This window comes from Canis lupus, chromosome 13 (genome assembly GCF_048164855.1).
Source record: "Canis lupus baileyi chromosome 13, mCanLup2.hap1, whole genome shotgun sequence".
Taxonomy (NCBI): domain Eukaryota; kingdom Metazoa; phylum Chordata; class Mammalia; order Carnivora; family Canidae; genus Canis; species Canis lupus.
The window spans coordinates 43,760,522-43,784,020 of record NC_132850.1 but is presented as its reverse complement, the minus strand read 5'-3'; the positions used below and the strand labels follow the sequence as shown (position 1 = coordinate 43,784,020).

At 40.0% G+C, this 23,499-nt stretch overlaps 2 protein-coding genes and 1 pseudogene across 5 annotated transcripts in view; 1 reads left to right on the top strand and 2 right to left on the bottom strand.

Annotated features, from left to right (window-relative positions):
• The window catches only part of GLT8D2 (glycosyltransferase 8 domain containing 2), a 38,845-nt gene extending 34,572 nt beyond the window's left edge, over window positions 1-4,273 (top strand). For all 3 annotated transcript variants that reach the window (XM_072773408.1, XM_072773409.1, XM_072773410.1), the window contains one exon: window positions 2,166-4,273. In XM_072773408.1, the coding sequence (XP_072629509.1) occupies window positions 2,166-2,209 (44 nt within the window). In that variant the 3' untranslated portion in view covers window positions 2,210-4,273. The remainder of the gene's footprint in view (window positions 1-2,165) is intronic.
• Window positions 86-23,499, bottom strand: TDG (thymine DNA glycosylase). Of its 2 annotated transcripts, none has more exons than XM_072773397.1 (10): window positions 23,261-23,499; window positions 11,891-12,033; window positions 9,394-9,635; window positions 7,789-7,858; window positions 5,778-5,913; window positions 5,504-5,586; window positions 5,330-5,424; window positions 3,022-3,193; window positions 2,444-2,569; window positions 86-2,004 (listed from the first exon to the last, which is right to left on the bottom strand). In XM_072773397.1, exons 1-10 carry the CDS (start codon window positions 23,281-23,283, stop codon window positions 1,874-1,876), a joined length of 1,221 nt encoding a protein of 406 aa, XP_072629498.1. In that variant the 5' UTR covers window positions 23,284-23,499; the 3' UTR covers window positions 86-1,873. The 2 variants fall into 2 exon arrangements, with proteins under 2 accessions (XP_072629498.1, XP_072629499.1); XM_072773398.1 differs by lacking the exon at window positions 23,261-23,499 and adding an exon at window positions 22,808-22,947.
• LOC140603008 (protein SET-like) lies at window positions 15,637-17,383 on the bottom strand (annotated as a pseudogene).

The following is a 23,499-nucleotide window of genomic DNA, read 5'->3' as shown; positions in this document are numbered from 1 at the left end:
ATGTAATACAGGGTAGACTGACCTCACATGTAAAGGGGGAAAGAATACCAGTCGCTCCTGCTGCAGAAAAACTTGCATCTTGGGATAACCGTTCTTAATATTTTTTATTGTAAAAACGATCAGACTTCCAAATGAATTTAAAAACTTTTTCAATATTATTTAATGAAAAAGTCCCATATTATCATGTATAGGATATATCAACATTTACCACTCATTTTTCATATGTAATGAAAAACACCATTATTGTAAGCTTGGAAAATCTTCAAACTCATTCTCTAATGAGTGTCCATCATAATTTAAAGAGTATTTTCTCTACTCAAAGAAAAAAAAATCTAATGTAAGGCTACAATTATTATACACCAAAGCAATTCCTACTTACATGCTTTACATAGTCCCATGAAAAAATAATTCAATTGTTCCTAATCCCTGATGCAAGGCACTTCAAAGCACCCGCATAAAACATCCATGTAAACAGCAGTACAGTACATGAGTTAAATAACTTTTACACAGCTTGACCTAGACTAAGAGAAATATAAAATCCATCATAGCCACAGCTAAAAAGCATGTTAAGATTCACAAGAATTAAAAAAAAAAAAAAAAGAAAGGTTCACAAGAATTTGTTTCTCTTATTACATAGAGAAGAACATATAATCTCTTAGAGGAAAAAAAACCCCAAAGCCTCATAAATATTTTTATATTGAAAAACAGCATGCTCCCTGGGTATGTATGAAATCAGGACATTCAGAAGTGACCAGGAGTTAATTGCAGTAGCATTTCTGAATACCTAGCTTCACTATCCACCAGGCCGAGTAGTCTGGACTATTTGTAGCACCATGGAAGAGGCATCAGAAAAATCACAAAGGGATGTTACTTCAAACCAACCCTGCCGTGAAGCTCAGTAAGTCCACAGTAACAGCAATGATGCAGAGATTTTTAAAAAATTACTGACTAGATATACCTAGCAAGAAAAATTGTTATTTTAATACATCTCATGTACATAAAGCACCAGTTTAAATAAGATTATCAAACACTTCCAGCATATTGCTGCTCAGTCTGAGAGTTCATTTCTCACCACTTTCCATGTTGTACCCTTAAAGCCAAGGATAAAATTAGAATGGTGACAGATATTTTAAGAAAAATTCAATTCCTTCCCTATCAAATGTATGTCTCTCAGGTAAAACACAGAGGAAGTAACAAACTTAAAGGTCTACTTCATTCTCTGGAACTTCCCATTCTGCCTGTACTAGGGGATTTACACCCAGGGCTTGGTACCCTGGCAGGGAAGGCCGGGCTAGCCTTGCTGCCCGAAGGCCAAACTACACTTCTGCTGAGCATCTCTCATAAACCAGTGGAGATAAAGAGGTCTGAGTGTGAATACAACTCAAACGCTGCTAACAATTACCCAGTGAGACTCCACTGTGGGTTAACTTCATATACAAAAATGAATACATCCGCCTCTTTACCAGTGGTAATTATTATTAGCATGTCCTTCTTAAGCATAAAAGAAGTAACAGTGTGTCTGGGTTTATGCACAGTTAATAATCAAGTATAAATATCCAGAATGTTTTTTTTTTCAGAATGTTTCTTTTAAAATTACAGATTAAAAGTGACTCCCACAAGAAAATCAGTTTCTTCATGAATGAAGTATAGTTTATAAAAAGCTGGAATGATGGTTAATTCAAATACAAAAAAACCCCACTTCTTCCTTTCCCACTTACTTAGGTTCATACAGTTGATTCTACCACACAACTGTACTATCATTGTATCACCAGAGCAAAATACTAATAAAACGCCTCTGTCAGCAAACTGAGGACTACTTCTTGACAACTGCATTAAAACTGCAGCATTTGAGTAGAGCTGAGAGACACCACTCTTAAGCATGGTTTCCTTCTTCCTGTTCTTGGGTTTCACGATGATTATTAACAGAATGAATGTGGTCTGTAAACGACTGGGTCATCCATTGCCCATTTGGAATGTCACCGAAAGTTGATTCTCCACTGTCAGCTGCCAGGGGGGAAAAGAATGTTAGTGTTAGTTTGTTCTATCTAAAATTGTCACAGGATTCAATGAGGAGATGTGAGCAGTCCAGTGAAGGGAAATTGCTATTAAATAGTTATGCAAGCTTCTTGACTACCATGATAAATAAATCTCTGTTCTTTCGGCAGATACAGGACTTCACAGAGGGACTGTGAATGGGATGACTCGCTAACTTAGAGAGAATGAGCTGGCCACACATGTGTGGCGGGACATCAGATAACCACTGTATTTCCATTACTGGCCACTACAGATTTTCAGTGCCATTCCTACACTTCAATAATTCTCTCTCTTAAAAAAAAAAAAAAAAAAAAAAACCAAAAGCTAACAAACAACAAAAAAAAACTTGCCCCCCAGTCCTGACAAAACCAAGCATTTAAAAGGAATCCACATATGGAGGGGGACATACTTAGCCCACTGGAAGAGAAGCTGCAAGGGTCACCATTGCACGGATTTTCTGTATAAGCACCACCATATGCTGCTTCATAACCTGGATCATATTTTTCTTCCTTAACAGCCATCTTCTTTGCATCCTCTGTGAGAAGAGTAAAAGGGATTTAAAATGGATTTTGTACAACGGTTTTGAAAATAGCTTTATTCAAAGGTCATCATGAACGAATCTTTTTCTAGTTCACATATACGGAGATGTATCTTTCATTAGTATCATGTTTTAAACTCTTTATAACATATACTAAATTAACTCCTAAGAATTGCAAAAGCCTATTACATTTAATGTCAAGTGGCTACCATGTTTCTTTCTTTCTTTCTTTCTTTTTTTTTTACCATGTTTCTTATACCCTCAACATCTGTAGGTGTACCCACAACAGATAGATGACCTTGGTAAAACGAGATTTTAACAGTGACTAATGTCTGAGAACTCATGCTGCAAATGTAACTTTTCTTTTCTCCTGCTTTTAAATTCACAACCTGCTTTCTGTAAGGTATAGATCCATGAAATGAATGAATGGGTTGAAAATGGGAACATACCTTGGGCTAGCTGTAGATCAAATGTATATTGTACCTCTTGCACATCTGTATTTCGTTCAATGCCTTTCAATTGATCTCTTAAGTCTTTCAGCTTAATGTAGTAATGAACTTTGTCCTGGGCCCGAGGAAACTGAGCACATCTTGCACTGGATGATGGCATAACATAGCAGAGCTGGAATCATAAAATTTTACAGTTACATAAATCTTCCAAGTCTACTGAATCCACTCACATAGAGATTAAAAAACTCATACATTTTTTGGTTAAAAATGATGCTCATCACACATTAATATATGCAAATCAATACAAGTAGTTGTGTCTGAGCTCAAATTCGTAAAATTTACTTACTACAAAGTCAATAAATAAAAAATGAAGAGGCTTCCCCCTCATGTTCATTTACCAATCATCTTGTCTTTTTAATAGTAAACACATGGTTCACAATTCTAAAGGTGCTAGAAGGCAAAGAGGTATATACACTGAGAATCTTCCCTCCCAGTTCTGTCTCTACCAGTTCTCTTCCCAGGGCAATCACAGTTGCTGGCTCCGGATGTATTCTATGAATATACGACCAAATGTATCTCACATATGTACTCTCCCACACCCTTTTTAAATACACACAAATGGTCACATGCTCTCTATTTCCTGTTCTACATTCCTGCTTTTTGACTCAAAAGCATAATCAGAGAGAATTCTGTCAAATAGCTAAGGAGAAAGACATTTGCATTTATTATTTGGGATAATGGTGACAAACTGTCCTTCATAGAACAGAAAATATATAATACTATATATCACATACATATCAAAGACTGAGGCTGCTCGATTATGGAACTTCTAGTTGCAATTTCTTGCAATTTTTATATTGTCCTCCATAACATTCCATAAAACAAACTTTTTTGTTTGTTTATAAAGCATTTAGAAACTCCTGACTCCTAAAGATATGTAGGTATAAATACTACCAGGTTTTGTAATTACTCATTTTCCCATCCCAAGACATTCTTCAATTAAAATGATGCAGAAATTTGAAAAAAAATTTTGTTTCAAAGCTGAATCACTAACATCATCAGTAACTGCAAATATTTCATAACAAAGAATAAACTAAAACACACAGCACTCCCAAGGTCACTATAGGAGCTAACACTACCTGTCTTGATATTATCCAATACTTAGTACTGCACTATTATGGTCACCTACATTCAAGGCGTGTAGCCGAGCCTCATCTGGCTCCTACGGGACAATAAAGCAGTATCTATAGAAGGCAATGAACTCAGCTGCACCAACTTTACCAAAGTAGACAAGTGTAGGCCTCGGTTTTATTATTATTATTATTTTTTTTTTTTTAAAGATTTTATTTATTTATTCATTAGAGAAAGGGGGGCAGCAAAGACACAGGCAGAGGGAGAAGCAGGCTCCATGCAGGGAGCCTGATGTGGTACTCGATCCCGGGACTCCAGGATCACACCCTGGGCCGAAGGCAGGCACTAAAGCGCTGAGCCATCCAGGGATCCCTAGGCCTCGGTTTTAAGAAAGACCACTTACTTTATCAAGCATATATTTACTTAGAAGAAATTTAAAAAGGAGAAGTTCAAATGTATGGAGATGACAGAAACTTTATTCTGAGCTCTCCACAAAACCCTGTCAGCACATGGGCTTCTCCATTATTTAAAATGTTGTCTAGAACACATGGGTCTGTGCATGTATGTTGTTTTTTAAAATGTTGTAAACAAAACTACATTAAGAAGCAAATTTAAACCTAATGTCTGCAGAAGCTCTGCAGAAATGACAGTTTGAAACCCACTGTTATTCACGACGCCTTTGTGGACACGGCGGCACCAGTAAACAGTACCGGGTGCCAGTCAGGCTAGCTGGATGTCTGTCTGCAACCGAGCTGCATACTATTCATACAGCTCTAGAATGAAATTGGGCTAAGATACACCAGCAGAGGGTAATGAGCAGTTTTACTCATCAGGAGCATGTCTATATTTACATGTTTGTTTCATACTGAAAAAGGACTAATCTACCTGAATTTGCTAATAAAAATATGCCATTAAATTTATTTTCAACTCCTCCCAGTAGTTTAGCCAAATAACATCAGTAAGACATTTTAACCAAAAAAAAAGTTTATTTTTTAAAATAGTTCCTGAATTAATTTGCAACAATTAGTTTCAGTTGACATGTAACTATTACTAAACAAAATACAGTGTTTTTAGAATGGCATGAATTACAATGGATAGGACAAATAAAAAAGGGAAACTAGCTAGAAAAAAAATTCGTATTTAGCTGATTGTTACAAGAATCACTTTAAGTACTTACGGTTTCTGTGTCTGGGATCTTATGGGGTTGAAGTCCAAATTCTAAGTTTTTAACCTTAACTCCAAAAACTTCTTTACTAAAAATTTCATAAATACCTAAAATGAAATACAAACATACTTACATTGCCCATAATGTTAGCAAATAAAAAAGATAAAATTTAAAAGTAAATCTTACATTTTCCATTAAACACTGCTATTCGTGGCTGATATTTCTGTAATTTCTGCACTAGAATACGTCCTCCTTCACGAAATTCTTTACTAAAATTGAATTAAAAAGTAGTCAAAATATAAGTATGGCAATATTAATACGCTAAATTCAGATAGCTTTGAATAAAAGATCTATTCATGTATTTGTTAAGCTCAGCCTCAAATAGGTACATTTAGCATTCTTAGAGTATATGAGGCATCGGCATGATCAGGTTCCAACCTATAAAAATAAATGTAATTACCTGGAAAGATCTTTGCTGCCTGGTGTTGTCCTTTCCACCATATTGGTAAATCCAATACCATACTTTCCTGGTAAAGTGTGATCATCCATATGGTTCAGCTGGACCTCACTCAGGCCTGACATGAACAGACACTTCCCTGTGAAAATGACAGTTCAGTTTATTTCCAGTAAGTCAAAGATTTTTGCCCCATGGATCGACACAGTAGTCTACATTTTACCCTGAAATTACAAGAAAAAAATTTAGGATACTTAAAAAATTACAGATAAATACCATATATCAAGCAATTACTATGTGCTAAGCCCTCTGTGTGGATTATCTCATTTAATGATCATAATGATCTTCTAAGACATTAATTACCATTTTTATCTCCTTTTCACAGGGCAGATTAATAGCTATCAGAAGTACACTGCTACTCAGCGTAGGAAACTGAAAATCTTTGTTTCCCTTCTAAAAATTTGTGATACTACCGCCTGCCCTCAGAATATCGCAAACAGATAAAAACATACACCAAGAGACCCAGAACATTCAAATGTCCTGATGATGGAAGAAATGAAAAGTTCAAACTGGGATGCCTGGGTGGCTCAGTGTGGATTTGGCTCAGGTCGTGATCCTGGGGTCCTGGGATTGGGCTCCCCACAGGGAGCCTGCTTTTCCCTCTGCCTGGGTCTCTGCCTCTCCCTGTATCTCTCATGAATAAATGAAATCTTAAAAAAAAAAAAAAAAGACCCAACTTCTACAGACATTTTTTTTTTTTTTTAAATAATGGAGATGAAGGCAGTCTGGGTGGCTTAGCAGTTTAGCGCAGTCTTCAGGCGTGATCCTGCAGACCTGGGATCGAGTCCCACATCAGGCTCCCTGCATGGAGCCTGCTTCTCCCTCTGCCTGTGTCTCTGCCTCTCTGTGTGTCTCTCATGAATAAATAAATAAAATCTTTATAAATCAATCAATCAATCCTTAGTTCCAAAAACATATTACTAGATCTTTTGCCCTGTTTTTTTTTCTTTTAAAGATTTTATTTATTTGACATAGAGTGAGCACAATCAGAGGGAACAGCAGGCAGAAGAAGGAGAAGGAGAAGCAGACTCCCCCCTAAGCAGAGGACCTGACTTGGGACTTGATCCCAGGACTCTGGGATCATAACCAAAGCCGGCGGACACTTACCTGACTGAGCCACCCGGGCGCCCCTGATCTAAATGTTTTATAATGTTACTCTTAGATAATTGACTAGTATTTCCTGAGGGCTTTTGCAGGCCTTTCTCTATTAGGTGGCGTTAGGTAAGTAGACTTCATATAAGATAATACAACAGTAGTTATACTTGGTTTTAAAGCTCGCTCTGGGGCAGCCCGGGTGGCTCAGCGGTTTAGTGCCACCTTCAGCTCAGGGCCTGATCCTGGAGACCGGGGATCAAGTCCCATGTCGGGCTACCTGCATGGAGCCTGCTTCTCCCTCTGCGCCTCTATCTCTCATGAACAAATAAAAATAAATAAAAATAAGCTCACTCTACAAGTATTTTCTGCTAGATACAAAGAATCTGTAGAGAATGTCTCCAACACAGAATTTCTTAACTACTGTAATAACTGACTGCCAGGGAGCAATGCATTTTATCTTTCTTGGGAAATAAGATCAGCAGAAATCTGGAAAGGTCAGTTCTCTGTCTGCTCTGGCACAATGATGTACTATTGTTACTCTCACCATAGATAACAAGTAAAAAAGAAAATTCATTAAAAAAAATATAGTAAAACCCTTATAAAATAACTGACAAAACAAAAGGGGAAGTACTGTTTTCTTGCCCTTCATTCTCTTACACTAAAATGTGAACAGTGACATATCCTCTCAAATCTTTTATTAAAAAAAAAAAAAAAAATCTTTTATTTTTGTGTACACCGGCATAGAAAACATATATAGATCTTTACAAATACCCTCTTTTAAAAAACACAATTCGCTTAAAAAATCCCCAAATATTAACAAACATAGTTTAAAAGTATAATAATAAAAAAAATAATTACTTACAGAAATGATTTCCAGGTCCAGGGTAATGATGCCCTTTGTAAGCTGCCATCAGTCCTGGGTTTATGCCAATCTACAAAAAATGTTTATATAGTTAAGTCTTTTTTTTATTTTTTTTTAATTTTTAATTTTTATTTATTTATGATAGGCACACAGTGAGAGAGAGAGAGAGGCAGAGACACAGGCAGAGGGAGAAGCAGGCTCCATGCACCCGGAGCCTGATGTAGGATTCGATCCCAGATCTCCAGGATCGCGACCTGGGCCAAAGGCAGGCGCTAAACTGCTGCGCCACCCAGGGATCCCTATATAGTTAAGTCTTGAAAAATATGGTTTAAGCCTTAGGGCTTCTGTGGAGAGGTGGTGGATAAAACTAAATTTTTTAAAATAAAAATTTAAGACAGCATTATAAGCAATGTTTTTTATTAAGTACCTATTCTTGATCTGAACAAAATATTCCTTTTTTTTTTTTTAAGTAGACTCCACACCTAATGAGGCACCCCCAAAGTATTCCATTTTGAGGAAAAACATTCCCTTTATATTTAAAGTGTTGCTGTTGTTTTTAAACCAGTCTGGGAGCCCTTGAGTGGCTCAGTCGGTTAAGCATCCAATTCTTGGTTTTGGCTGAGTTCATGATCTCAGGATAATGGAGACTGAGCCCTTCGTGGGGCTTCATGCTAGGTGTGGAGCCTCCTTGGGATTCACTCTTTCCCTCTCCCTCTATTTCCTCCTTTGCCCCTACTACTTGCTCTCTCGTTCTCTCTCTCTCTCTCAAACCAACCAAAACAAGAAAAAACAAAAACCAGTCTGGGAGAAAAAAAAAAAAAAAAAAAAAGCAGAAAAAGAGCCATAAATACAGAGAGGAAATGGTGTTTGCCAGAGGCAAAGGGGGATGGGCAAAACAGGCAAAGAGGAGCAGGAGGCACAGAACAGGGAATACAGCCAAGGGTACTCTAACAGTGTATGTGGACAGATGGTAGCTACACCCGTCAGGAGCGTGGAGTGACACACAGACTTCTCAAATCACTGTCGTACACCTTAAACGAATGTAATTGTACCAACTATGCTTCAATCCAAAAAAAAAAAAAAAAACAAATTTAAAAAAAAAAACCATTTTACTCCTCATATATCTCCAGGCCCCCCTCACTCTTTCCAACTGGGCTGGAAAGAGTGAGGTCTCACCATGCAGCTCACTCCACATCACCTAGAGCTGTTTGCATGTTGATGTTTCTGAGAGTTACTGACAAAAATCAAAGCTCAAAGTCAGTATTATTTATGGAGAACTCACAGGTGTCATATAATCTAAGCAATCCACATGGATTATTTTATCTGTCACTCCACGAGGAAGGTACTATCACCACCCTTGCTTCACCAGTAATGAAACTGGTGATTAGGAAGGTTAAAGCTTGTCTGAGGTCATACCCCTATATCCTACGGCAGGATCTGAAACCAGACAGCCCCACAGTGGAGCCCATCCTCTTAAACACACCCATATAACACATTCTCATGAAGGAGACACCATTTACCACTAAAAGGATTTTTTAGAAATGATTGTTTTCAACAAAATGCTATGTGCCATTTATAGAACCAAATAGGGACAAAAATCCTTACAATCACAATGTCCAGATTGAAGGTCAAAATGTCTGGGAGGGTCTTGGTTAGAAGTTCAGCTTCTGAAACACCGTTAAAGCGGTCTACCTTCCTTTTCACTTTGAATGTGTCTGTAATTTTTTCTTGCTTTTCTTTTGATTTTGTGGACTTGCCAGATTTTTTGGCTTCAGCAGGCTTTTTAGGTTCTACTGGCTTTTTGGGTTCTTTTGCTCTGGGTTTTCTTTTCCTTCCTTTTGGAGTCTCTGAAACACAATGATTTCCAGGATGTAGATGCAGAAAAATATAACTTATACAACATCAGGCAACTTTCCCAGAAAAGTCACTCTATTAACACTATCTTTCTCTTCTATCTCCCAACCTCAGGGTCCTCTGCACTATTCTCTCCTTCTTCACCCTGGGACTGGGTTCACATGGGCCCATCCCCCACCCTCCTTCCTCTGCTAGCTGTTCTTTGGATGAAATGCCCATAATAACTAAGACTGATTTTCCACACACTCTTACCTGTCATCTTTGCCTCCCCAGGAATACAAGGCATCTATACTATTTTATAGAAATTCTAAATGTAAATACACAAATAGGTCAATAAACAAATGAAAAAATAAGTAGAAAAATAGAAAGAGAAACATTTTAACTCAATTTCCCATTTCCAGCAATAGAAAGCCTCAAATGGCTTGTGGGCTTGTTTTAGACACTGAATGTATATTCTATTCCACACACAGCTAAAGATGTGAATTTAGAGGTGCTAATGATGAAATCTCTCAGATGAAAGAATTTTTCAAAAGGGAAGAGTAGGGATCTACTTCAGGACCTAAGCAGAGTTTCTCAATCTCAGCACTACTAACATTTTAGGTTGAATAATTTTTAGTTATGGGGGGTTGTCCTGTACCTTACAGAAATTAACAGCAACCTTGGCCTCTACCTAATAGATGCCAGGAGCACCCTGCCAACCATGACAAAGTCATTTCCGACAATGCCCAATGTTCCTTGCAATGTTCCTTGCGCGATGTGTGTGGGGGGTGGTTGGGAGTTGCTCGGTCAAGAATCACTGACCTATAGTTACCCACAAGAAGGCTTGGGTTTTCTCACCCTTAATTCTTTGACATCTCTCAATTTCTTGGGCCCCTCTCCCATTCTACTACTCTTTGGCGGTTCCCTAACCCAGCCTCCTGTCCGTCCTCTCTTCTACCTCACTCTGTTTACTCCAATACTAAGGGATCTACCTCTACACCAATAGGAGAGTCAAGAGCAGGGCCATCTCCAACGCAACGGAGGCAGATGCGTTTTCTGAAATCATACAATGAAATTCTGAGCACATTTCTCCTACGATAATGCTACTTTGGAGAAAGCCATTACCTTTTCTCCATCCCCTCAGGACCTCCTCATTTCATCCCCATATTCTTCAGTCTTGAGTCCATGTTTTGTCTCCATATTCTGCCTCAGCTCTTGCCATTCAATCTATCCTCTACACTATTTCTAGGCTGAGTTTTAGAATGTCAGTCTATGCAAGTCACCCTCTGCTTACATTCTCTCAAAAGCTCCCTACTGCCTTCAGAACAGACTCTACATTCATCAGGTTACAAGCCTATGTTCTGGCTATGCACCAGAGGCCAGTGACACAGAATCACTACTTTTTTTAACGGTCATGCTTTTTTTATCTATGCTTCTGCACATGCTGCTCCTTAAGACTGGAATTTTCCCACTCCACTATTCATGGTGATAAAATCTCCCCACCCTTGGTTCCTGAGTTCTGGGAAGCTGCTTTTGAGCCTTGGTCCAAACTAGGTGTCAACCCTATGAGCTCTCAAGGCATTCTATCCCCCTCCACACCTTTGTGTGTTGAAATATAATATAAAAGAATAAGTAATTCCCTTGTGTTTTCTTTTCTTGTTTTTTTTTTTTAAGATTTTGTTTATTTATTCATGAGAGACAGAGAGACAGAGAGAGAGAGGGAGGGGCAGAAACACAGGCAGAGGGAGAAGCAGTCTCCACGCAGAAGCCTGACATGACATGGGTCTCGACCCCGGGACTCCAGGACCACGCCCTGGGCCGAAGGCAGGCACTAAACCGCTGAGCCACCGAGGGATCTCTACTTATTATTCTCTACTTCTCGATCACGAGATACTTGAGGACAAGATCCATGTTCTTTTATTTCCCAAAACCTATCACAGTGCCTGGTACATACTTAAAAAGAAGTTAGAAATTTTAATACTAAAATAAAACCAGGGGCATCTGGGTGGCTCAGTTGATAAAGCACCTGCCTTCGGCTCAGGTCATGATCCCAGAACCCGTGTCAGGCTCCCTGCTCAGGAGGGAGCTTGCTTCTCCCTCTCCTTCTGACTACCCCTCCATCTGCTTGTATACACTCCCTGTCAAATAAATAAAATCTTAAAAAAATAATAAATGAATGAAATAAAACTAAAATTCATCACTAACCCTTTTTTTCTGTAAGCTGGCTAGTCCAATAGCTAATTTTCTAAACTATCCTGATAAAAGCTACCTTGTACGGGTTCCTGAGCAGGAGCTGGGTCTGGAACTTCTGTGGGCATTTGCTGTTCATTCATCACTGCCATATCAGAAGCTTCTGTCATCATTTGTTGAAATGGGAATGTATAAAAAGCTTGAGCTTGCTGAAGGGAATAGCTGAAAGAAAAATTAAGTATAAAAATATAAAATATGACAATAAAAGCCATTCCCAACCAGGAATTTAAACAATTAACTGTAATAAAAGACTTCAGGATCTAAACACTTAGTAACAGATTGTAATATTTAGAGTTGATAAAATGGTCAAAAGGGAGAAGGAATACCTTTTCCATATGTGCACATTCACCCTAATTTTACCTTGTGCTTACTAACCAAACACTAATTAACTCTTCCACTGTTTAATGACAAAATGTGTCATCAATAAAACTTACCAGTCCTGTCAAGTCAGTCTCTGCTTTCTCTGAAATGAGATCATTAGTGCAGAGAAACTTAAAAGGCACAGCAGCTCATACAGGTTTAAAGTGTCCATAAAAACAATTTGCATCTCTATCTTCAGATTTAATCCCTTTGTCACAAAGATTCTGCCAATCTAACCCTCACCTAGCTTTGCTGATTCACTGCACAACTCTGTGCAAGGTAAAGGTATGTAACATGTTGATTTGATACATGTATTGCAAAAAAAACGATTATTAAGAGTCTTAGCTAGTATCTGCATTGTCAAATAATTACTATTTCTTAAAAAAAAATAATTACTATTTTTTTGCAATGAGAACATTGAAAATCTCTTAGAAACTTTCAAGAATATAGTACAATATTAACTGTAACCACCACAATGTACATTAGATCCCCAGACCTTGGTAATCTTTATACCTTTGACCAAATCTCCCTATTCCTGCCTTCCCTCCAAGTTAACTTAAGGTTCTCTTTCGGTTGATCTGCCTACTTAATGATTTATTCATTGGATCTATTTTATTTTATTTTTTAAAGATTTATTTATTTATTCATGAGAAACACACACACAGAGAAAGAGAGGCAGAGACACAGGCAGAGGGAGCCTGCCTACGCAAGGAGCCTGATGTGGGACTCGATCCCCGGTCTCCAGGATCACACCCCGGGCTGCAGGCGGTGCTAAACCGCTGCGCCACCAGGGCTGCCCTGGATCTTTTTTAAATTGTTGCTGGGCTTCTACCATTAGATTAAGACTAGAATTTGATATTCTGTACGTATCTGTGAATTTATGGAAAAAAACACTTTAAACCTCTTTTCTGAATATTTTTTAGACGGTTCCCACTGGTCAGTTCAATATAAGGAACACAGGCCTTCACAGAAAACTGCCAAAAAGATCTTACGGTGACTATAAATCACTATTTCAAACTGTTTCCCTCAGCACAAAGCCAGAGGAATAAACCATATATTTTGTGAAACTCAAACTACAACTGATGCCAAATGATGCCATTAAATACACAATGGAAAGAAAACACTAGGAAATAAAATGGGTATCATTTGCCATTTGGAGAGAAAAGTCATGTTTTCTGTGGGTTAACTACACACTTCTTAGTCACAAAGAAAGCAAAGTAGAAGCTCAGAAAGTAGAGATTAAAAAGGCAAACTAGTACACAGTAAATGAGTAAAAACTCATAGTGTATAATTTGCATCTTAATAAAACAGCCTTAATAAACTTAAATGTCCGAGGCAGATACAGGGTAATAGACTGTGGGTGGCTAGGCTAGGATGCTGGGTGCTCATGAGACATACAGGGGCCAAACCCCAGTGGACAAACCAATGGAGAGGAATTTTAGCTTTAAACTATCTTTAAGATAACCTGCTAAAGAAAAGGTTAAGAATTAGAAAGATATTATACTATATCTTAAGAGTTTTATTTCTGGGGTGTCGGGTGGCTCTTGTCGGTTGAGCATCTACCTTTGGCTCAAGTCATGACCTTAGGATCCTAGGATCCAGCCTCACATCAGGCTCCCTGCTCAGCAAGGAGTCTGCTTGTTCCTCTGCCTCTCCCTGCTTGTGCTCTCTCTCTTGCTCTCAAATTAAATCTTTTTTTTAAAGTGTTTCATTTCCTTAAATATATCATGTTCAGTTATGTAAAAAAAAAATAACACAGTAATGCAATAAACTTGATACATTAACATGAGAAAATACTATGTAGCATAATTACATTTATTGATATTTTTAAAAGCACACAAATTGTTTAATGCAGACTTTAAAGTAGAAAGAACACAAAACAGTATTGTAACCTGAGGCTGCACACCAGAAAAGTATGTAGTAAGTTCTAGAAGCTTGAGGATCCCTGGGTGGCGCAGTGGTCTGGCGCCTGCCTTTGGCCCAGGGCGCGATCCTGGAGACCCGGGATCGAATCCCACATCGGGCTCCCGGTGCATGGAGCCTGCTTCTCCCTCTGCCTGTGTCTCTGCCTCTCTCTCTCTCTCTCTGTGACTATCATAAATAAATAAAAATTAAAAAAAAAGTTCTAGAAGCTCAAATGTGAAAAATGAAGAGAAGTGCTTAAATTGTGCTAGGCACAAAGTAACATGTCCTCTTCCCCACCCCCTACTTTTCTTTAATAGTATTCATAACTCTTTTTGATGAATTGTAAAAACATCCGTTGTTCAGTGTTTTTTGTGAATGTGTACACATTTAGTTTTATTATAACAAAGCAACTTGTACACTTTTAAGGTTTAAAACTGAGCATATTTCCTTTCCAGTGAAACAAAATGAAAATTTAAAAATACAGGAACAAAATTACAATAGAGAATGTCAATTTCAAGTAAGATCCTAAAGGTTCTGCTGATTCTCCCATTGAGTGGCAAGGCTCAAGTCATCATTAGGAGAGTTTTATTTTAAAAGTGTCATTGGGGGTAGCCCCAGTGGCTTAGCGGTTTAGCGCCGCCTTCAGCCCAGGGCATGATCCTGGAGACCCAGGATCGAGTCCCACGTCAGGTGCCCTGCATGGAGCCTGCTTCTCCCTCTGCCTGTCTCTCTCTCTCTCTGTCTCTAATTAATAAATAAAATCTTAAAAGTTTAAAAAAATAAATAAATAAAAGTGTCATCGGGCAGCCCCGGTGGCGCAGCGGTTTAGCGCCTCATGCAGCCCGGGGTGTGATCCTGGAGACCAGGGATCGAATCCCACGTCAGGCTTCCTGCATGGAGCCTGCTTCTCCCTCTGCCTATGTCTCTGCCTCTCAATCTGTCTGTGTCTCTCATGAATAATAAAAATAAAACCTTTAAAAAAAAAAGTGTCATCTTAAACTGCAAGGATGTCTGTTAAACATCACAATAAACATGCCAAAGGAGGGCAGCCCTGGTGGCTCAGTGGTTTAGCGCCTGCCTTCGGCCCGGGGCGTGATCCTGGGGACCCGGGATCGAGTCCTGCGTGAGGCTCCCTGCATGGAGCCTGCTTCTCCCTCTGCCAAAGGAGAAGCCATGTTGTCAAAATGCCCACTTAATCCACCCAAACATCTCAAACCCACCCTTTGCTGACCTTCTATAACCCCATTTTTTAAAGTTTTTTTTTTTTCTTTTTTAAACAAGAGAAAAAGTAGACAGGTACATACTGGTAAGTGCTTACTGTCCATATTCACATAGACACAGTGTAATCTCTGAGCCCAATATACAGAGAAAGGAGGAAAAAGCTAGAATTCTATGTACTACTACACAGGGGCCTAGCACCCTCCAGCTTCCAGCAGAGCTAAGGGAGCAGAAGGTTTTTCTTTTTTCCCACAGATCACAGTGGTATTGATTCCATAAAGTTTTTGTTGAGACAGGAAGAAATAAAAATGAATTTGGAACAGCAAGGGGTAGAGATTCTTTTCCCACTGTACTCTGCTCAAGGTATTTCCCCCCAAAATAAGTTGAGAACCATGATATAAAGGGAGAGAAAAGAGACTTCAAAAAACAGAGCAGATGAGCACAAGAGGAGGGGAAAAAAGAGATGCAACTTGCTCTCAGGGACTGGAGAAAATTAAAAAAGGAAGGTTGGAATCCATCGGTGTTCCATTAGTCATCTTCTTCATCCTCCTCTCCTTCCTCCCCCCCCCCCCATCATCATCTTCATCTTCTCCTTCTTCATCCATATCGGGAACCAAGTAGTACTGTAATAGATTTGGCCAAATATCATCTTTGATGACTTTTCCTAACTCATCTGTACCTGCATCAGAATGGTCAGTAAACCAGATGAAGAAGCTCTCTGATTCCTCATGCTGTCTCTTCCTGCTGCTTTTATTCTGTGTTTGACTTGAATGTTTCCTCAAATCCTTTCCAGATTTCCATTTGATTTCAGTAGACTTTGAAGATGGATCACAACTCTCATTCAGATGAAATTCTTTGGAGAGAACTTTCTTTCGAAGTAAGGGTTTTCATCAAAATAAAAATCTATTCTGTAACCTGATTTAATATCTTCAAATTCTGTCACTTCAACTCTTGTTAATAATGCAGTGCCTCTTCATCTTCCTCCCCAAGCAGTACAGACACTTGTGGATGGTTAACCAATGTTACCCCAAAATTGGGGATTTTGGCGATCAATTCCGATCTCTTCTGAAAAAATGGTTGGCGGAGTTTATTTCTGTTATACTTTCAAAATCTCCTCACTGGCTTGTTCATTAAGTCTATTTCATTTTGTACTTCATCAATATGTTCAATTGCTTCTTGCTGTTCTTTTTCTCCCTTCGGCAAGTGCTGAGAGGTTGATGTCTCCTCCGGCTTGGGGGCAGGAAGCAGCCTCGGTTCCTTCGTTTGAGGCCTGAGTGAGGGGTGGTGCCTGGGCTGTGAGGAAACTCCATGAAACCGGGAGAGAGGCATGTCTGGAAGAAGCTCCGATTGTCCTGTTGTTTAGTGTTGATGACACAAATACTCCAATGAAGGTGTGGATACTGCTAGGTTACATGGAGACATCTTACATAGTTACCCTTTGGAAATTCTAGTAAAATGAACTGTAACTTTTGATTGTGGCCAGGTGCAGTTTCCTGAGCTATTAGCAGCCCCTTTCAACTGGAATATGTAAAAGTAAAGATATATGGTTATAATAAGTGAGTGCCAGAAGAATGCATGATGTCTGTTCTTAGTATGCCACACTCTGGAGGGCAACCTTCACCCTTTTCCATTTGCCTCGTTACCTCTCTCAAGAGTTTCACAGAGGAGTCCCATTTCAAGCACTTCACAAAGTCCAAACTTATGATACTTAATTTAGCAGGGATCCCTGGGTGGCTCAGCGGTTTAGCACCTGCCTTTGGCCCAGAGCACGATACCGGAGTCCCGGGATCAAGTCCCGCATCGAGCTCCTGGCATGGAGCCTACTTCTCCCTCTGCCAGTGTCTCTGCCTCTCTCTCTCTCTATGTCTATCATGAATAAATAAATAAAATCTTAAAAAAAAAAAAGATACTTAATCTAGGAAAATACCACATTACAAAAGGAATCTGAACTTTAAAAAATAAATTTCTAAAATGTGGTTCCTTTCACATATTTAGGAGTCATTAAATTCTGAAGCTCAGAATCTGAAAACTAAAATTTTAGAAATCAATTGGCTGAAGAAAAAATGAAAAGGAAGAAAAAAATATGAAGTTGATTTTAGAGACATAGATTTATTTATTTTGAAAGAAACCAAGAAACTTACTGATATCAACAATGTCCTTTTTAATCTTTCTAAAAATGATCCCTGGTACTTGACAACCAGTTAAACTAGAAATAGAAAATAAAGAAATTAGGAATAGAAAAACAAAGCTATGAAAAATGTGATAGATAAGTTCTAAAGTAATACACTATCTTTGTGTGTTTAGTCTTAGCATCTCAACAGCTTCCTAAAAAGAACAAAAGCAAAAAGTGTGTCACATACTCTTATTACTTGGCAGAAGCAAGCAATATATCCATACAAAAACCTTCAAGAACTTCAAATCTAGGAAACTGGAGTTCTGGATAATTTAATTTTCTATGATCCAGTAATAGTTCTACCTGTAAGCAGCATAAACCTGTTCAACCTTAATGTGAAAATATTTAATACATTTGCTGTGGACAGGATTGCCACTTTGTAACTCAGAATTGTGCAAAACTTACAGCCTTCATTTTCTCTGTGTGAGGGACAGCAACAGAAGAGCACCTGGCCAAGTCACTCATCCTCTCAGGACCTTTCAGAACCATGAAAATGATTTCTTATATATGGACAATGCAGAGAAAACAGGACTAAATCTGTCCAGATTCCAAACAGACTCTTTAGAGTTTTTATTCTCTGTAACTCCCTGATAACTAAATCTCTAAGAAGCAAGAGGGATGGTCTTATTTCCCTTTGCTCACTTATCTTCTCTATCACGTTTGTCCCTGCACTTCTCTGTGCCACCTCTCCTGTGCTTCCAGCTAACCACCCCCCCAATCCCCTCCCAGGCTGCCATTCACACCGCCCTTCTCCTGAACATCAGTGCTCAAAGCACTGTTTTTTATGGCCACCTGGAATCAACATACTGTCCATTTTCCTGATGAACTACATATTTCCTGACGGTCTTTCTCAAAAACACAACACAGTGGACTGAGGAGTCCAGTTAATTCAGGTTTTGCTGAATTTCAAAAACTCTCTCAGGTTTTCTCTAAAATTAAAAACTCCAACTTCTTTAATCCTCAGTTATTTTCCACCATTTTAAAGATTTAGGTTGCTCTTTTCTAAATACGTTTGCCTTAGTCCCCTTGGCCTGCTGTAACAAATGCCATAAACTAGGTGGCTCATCAGAAACAATTTTCAGGGGCACTTAGGCCACTCAGTTAAGCGACCCAATCTTGGTTTCAGCTCAGGTCGGGATGTCAGGCTCCTGAGACCAGCCGTGCGTTGGGCTCTGCACAGGGTGTGGAGCCTGCTTGGAATTCTCTCTCCCTCTGCCCCTCCCCCCTGCTTTCTCGCTCACTAAAAATAACAAAAAACCCCCACCATTTTTACTTAATACACTTTTGGAAGCTGGAAAGTCCAAGTTCAAGGCAGCAGATTTAGCGCCTGTTGAGGGTCTGCTTCCTAGTTCATATGGGTTCCTTCTCACTAAATCCTTAGAAAATGGAAGACGTGAGGGATCTCTTGGGACCTCTTTTATAAGGGCACTAATCCCATTCATGAAGGCTCCACCCTCATGACCTAATCACCTCCCAAAGGCCCCACCTCCAAATACTATCATAGTGGGACTATTAGTTTTCAACATATGAATTTTGGAATGATACTCATATAGCGGTATTTTATTATTTTCATTTAAATAATAATAATACAACACTGAACAGTTACAAAATAACAATCAATGCTAAATAATACAAATGCTCAACTAAGATGGAATACTACTATAACTATTTAAAGACTATACTTTTTTTTTTTTTTAAGGATTTTTATTTATTCATTCATGAGTGACACACAGAGAGAGGCAGAGAAATAGGCAGAGGGAGAAGCAGGCTCCATGCAGGGAGCCTGACATGGGACTGGATCCTGGGACTCCAGGACCACGCCCCAGGCCAAAGGCAGGAGCTAAACTGCTGAGCCATCCAGGGATCCCCTAAAGACTACACTTAATATTGCAAAGTGGAAGTGTGTGCTTCACCATGCATCACTGAGTATTTGTGGTATACAACCTATCAGAAACGCAAAGATTTAGAGTAAGCCAGAATCCTCAACTAATTCAACTATTCTTCATATAGTAGGATTTCAAATATCCTCACTATTTTGTCATTTGTCATTGACTTTCATCAATGACATTGACTTTCATCATTGATTTTTCTGTACCTAGGCACAGGATTGTGGCTCTTTTGGTAAAAGATGATTCGTGGGCAGCCCCAGTAGCGCCACCTTCAGCCCAGGGCCTGATCCTGGAGACCCGGGATAGAGTCCTGCATCGGGCTCCCTGCATGGAGCCTGCTTCTTCCTCTGCCTGTGTGTCTGCCTCTCTCTCTCTGTGTCTGTGTCTCTCATGAATAAATAAATAAAAATCTTTAAAAAAAGGAAAAAAAAAAAAGGTGATTCACCATCCCAGCCAGTTAGGATAGATCTGAATTCTGACTCAAACTATTGATTCCACAAACCTCTCCTAGAGTTGGGTCACTGACAAATTTTATCAGCACCCTCACATTGTTAAACTGTTGAAAAGAACAAGATGGGGTAGAAGTACACGACACACAGCTGACCCTTGATTCTTTCAGCGGTAAACCAGTTTGGAGTTTACCTAACCCGACAGCCATCCTGCCCACAGAGAAGTGGTGTACAGCACACGCACAGTTGTTAGGGAAGCAGACTCTGAGCGACATTGCCTGGGTACACATTCCAGCTCTGTCATTTACTGACTCAAGTTTCTTAGCCTCTTTGTTTCAGTTTCCACATCGGCACAATGCCAATAGTTGTACCTAATTCACTGGTTATGAGAATTAAATTAGTTAACACATGCAAAACACTTAAAACTCCCTGGTATACAGTAATTTTGCTGGAATAATAAAGACAGCAGGAAATGATTACATACTTTAGGTACCCCCGATCATCCTCCTGATGCTAGTCCAATTATCATTATCCAAAATGGAATTAACTTAACTTGGTATGTCCTTTTTTCTGAAATTATACTGTAGCCTAATGGTCACTGGTTCCTTTTAAATATGCTCAAAACCACTGAAAAGTAAAAATTTTGTTTAGGATCAAAGTCAATATATTAGAGGACATACTCCACCTTTGGAAGAAATGGGACCCCACGTGTTTATTTTCAGGCTTCGGGCTCCTCTCCCATTTTCTACAAGTTCTTATGGACTGGCAGTAATCTACCTCTCATTTGAAATATGATTTCTCTTAGAACAGCTGAAAGTTCTCTTAAATGCCCTCATCGATCTTGTCTATTATTATTATTATTATTATTTTTAGAGATTTTATTTATTTATGAAAGGGGGAGGGGGGCAGGGACACTGGCAGAGGGAGAAGCAGGCTCCATGCAGGGAGCCTGACATGGGACTCGATCCCGATCTTCAGGATTGCGCCCTGGGATGAAGGTGGTGCTAAACTGATGAGCCACCCGGGCTGCCCGATCTGGTTTCTTAAAAACATTCATTCTGCCACTTCCAGTCTACAATCATTTTTCTTTACACAAGAGATAAAAAATTAAGACCAGAACCAGAATTAAGAATTAAAATCTCTAAAAATAATAATAATAATAAGAGACAAGATCGATGAGGGCATTTAAGAGAACTTTCAGCTGTTCTAAGAGAAATCATATTTCAAATGAGAGGTAGATTACTGCCAGTCCATAAGAACTTGTAGAAAATGGGAGAGGAGCCCGAAGCCTGAAAATAAACACGTGGGGTCCCATTTCTTCCAAAGGTGGAGTCTGTCCTCTAATTTATTGACTTTGATCCTAAACAAAATTTTTACTTTTCAGTGTTTATTTCCTAATAGCATGCCAGTGAACTATGCAGAAAACCCAGGCCTTTCTTGCCCCAGTTGTCAATATCTAACTAAAAAAGTTCTTGGTTTAACAGTTGTTGTTTTTTTTTTAAGACTTTATTTATTTATTCATGGGAGACACAGAGAGGCAGGGACACAGGCTGAGGGAGAAGCGGGCTCCCTGCGGGGAGCCCAATGCAGGACTGGATCTCAGGACCCCGGGATCACGCCCTGAGCTGAAGGCAGACGCTCAACCACTAAGCCACCCAGGTACGCCAGTCTCTAACATTTCTAGAAAGGCTGATTTCACTTGAGGGTTACTATTCCCATTCTGTATTTTCAGTGGTCTGTATTACACTTTTCCAGTCATTTTTAATTTGACACCCTACTTTCCGTTTTTGGTAAATGTCCTTTTTGTGCTGGAGCTCAGTTGAAACAGTATCCTCTTCTTCCTTTTTTCCTCTCTGGTTTAGCCTTTAAATACTCATGATACTTGAATTTTCTTCTTCTTCTTTTTTTTTTTTTTTTTAAAGGAGTCCCCATATTAATAGAATTTTTTCCTTGACTTTTTAAAAATGACTCTTCCAAAATAAAAAGTAAATTCATCATACCCATTCCATTCTACTCCTTGAGTAGCATAAAGAGGAGATTGACAAAAAAACAATTTCTCGGGATTTTCTGGGGCCTCGGTCATTTCAGAATCCTCAAGGATAAAGCCCTTACACGACTAACACAAAATTCTCTTTTATTTCCTGGGATTGAAACTTTGCCAGTCAAAATTAAAAATGGTCTATAACACGGGATGAAGTTAAAACAGAAATGTCAATTTGTGGATAAACACTGTATAAGACACCTATTACTTTGCTGTGAGACAGTGAGCAAGGTCTTCTAACGTGTAATTCATTTGCTGTTAGACTCAACACAGGTTTCAGTGCTGATGTGAAGTAAGATTACAGAGGTAGGAGCAAGTTCCACAAATTCCAGTAAATTCTTTTAAATGTAAAGTTCTTCTGGGAAGGAAGTGCAATACTTTATTTCAGGATTCGACCTGCAAAGGCAGGATATCAAGCCCACACTTTCTCTACATATACCTCTCCTAAACGCTAAAGACTATTTTGGTAATCTAATCCCTTCCATACAACCCAGGTTCACGGCATGCAGGACCCGGTATCAGAGATGCCCTATTTTACAAATATGAACAGACCCAGAGAAGCGAAATGTCTTGCTTAAGTCCAGGACCCATTAGCCACGGAGAGTCAGGAAAATTCATTAGGTCTAAAACAATCTTACTCCAATGCAGAATACTTTTTTCTTTTTAAAAGACCCTGTTACCCCATCTAATTATTTTTTCGTTTAGTTCTCTGCCAGGAGTTCAAATTGTGAAATCTCTGCTCTTGCCAAACGTTCTCTCTACGTATCTAACGCTCCCCAAAGGTCACACTGAAAGTAGATTCTTAAGTTCGCCTCCAAGATCACAGGAAAGGACTGATGACTTCTTGGGGTATTAGTCACAGTCCAGAATTCAAGAGCTCTAGTACGGCAGTGTTACCTACCTTGGGGCTCCTCGCGGTGCTTTTAGTAAACCTGGGGGTGGGGGGAGAAGCCACGATAAATCTACTAACTCTAAAGTAAAACCTCCAGGGGTGATACGTGTGATTCTCCATCTTTACAGCTCTTCGCATAAGGGAGGCTAAAGGGAAACGCTGCCAGAACGGGAACCGCGAAGAAACATCAAGTGGAGACTGCTGGCTGCTCGCTAACCCATCTAAAAGCCGGCGGGATGCCGGGAGGGCCGGAACAAGGAAGAGCTGAGGCACCGGACCGGCCGCTGCCGGAGGAACCCGCCACCGGCGGCCGGGGAGGCCCGCGGTGCGCAGGCGCGGCCCCGGCCTTTGTTTTCCGGCCGCGGCATTTAAAGACCCCCGCGTGCGTGCGTGCGCGCGCCCGCCGGCCGGCCGGCCGCCGCGAGGGGCGCGGGGGAGGGGCGGCGCTCCGCTCGGCCTTACCTGCCCGCGTTCTCCGCTTCCATCCCCCGCCGTCGCTCCAGCTGGCGGCTGCTCCTGGCGGGCGGGCGAGCGACTGGCCTCCGTGGTACCGCGGCGGGCCAGCGGCCGGACGGCAATAACCAGAGACCAGACACGATGTCTGGTCGAGCCGGGACGGTGGCCGGCGCTCAAGCTCCTCCCCCGACCTCCTAGCCGCTCCCCGCCGCACCCCCCCTCCGCGCGGCGCCTCCGCCTGCTCA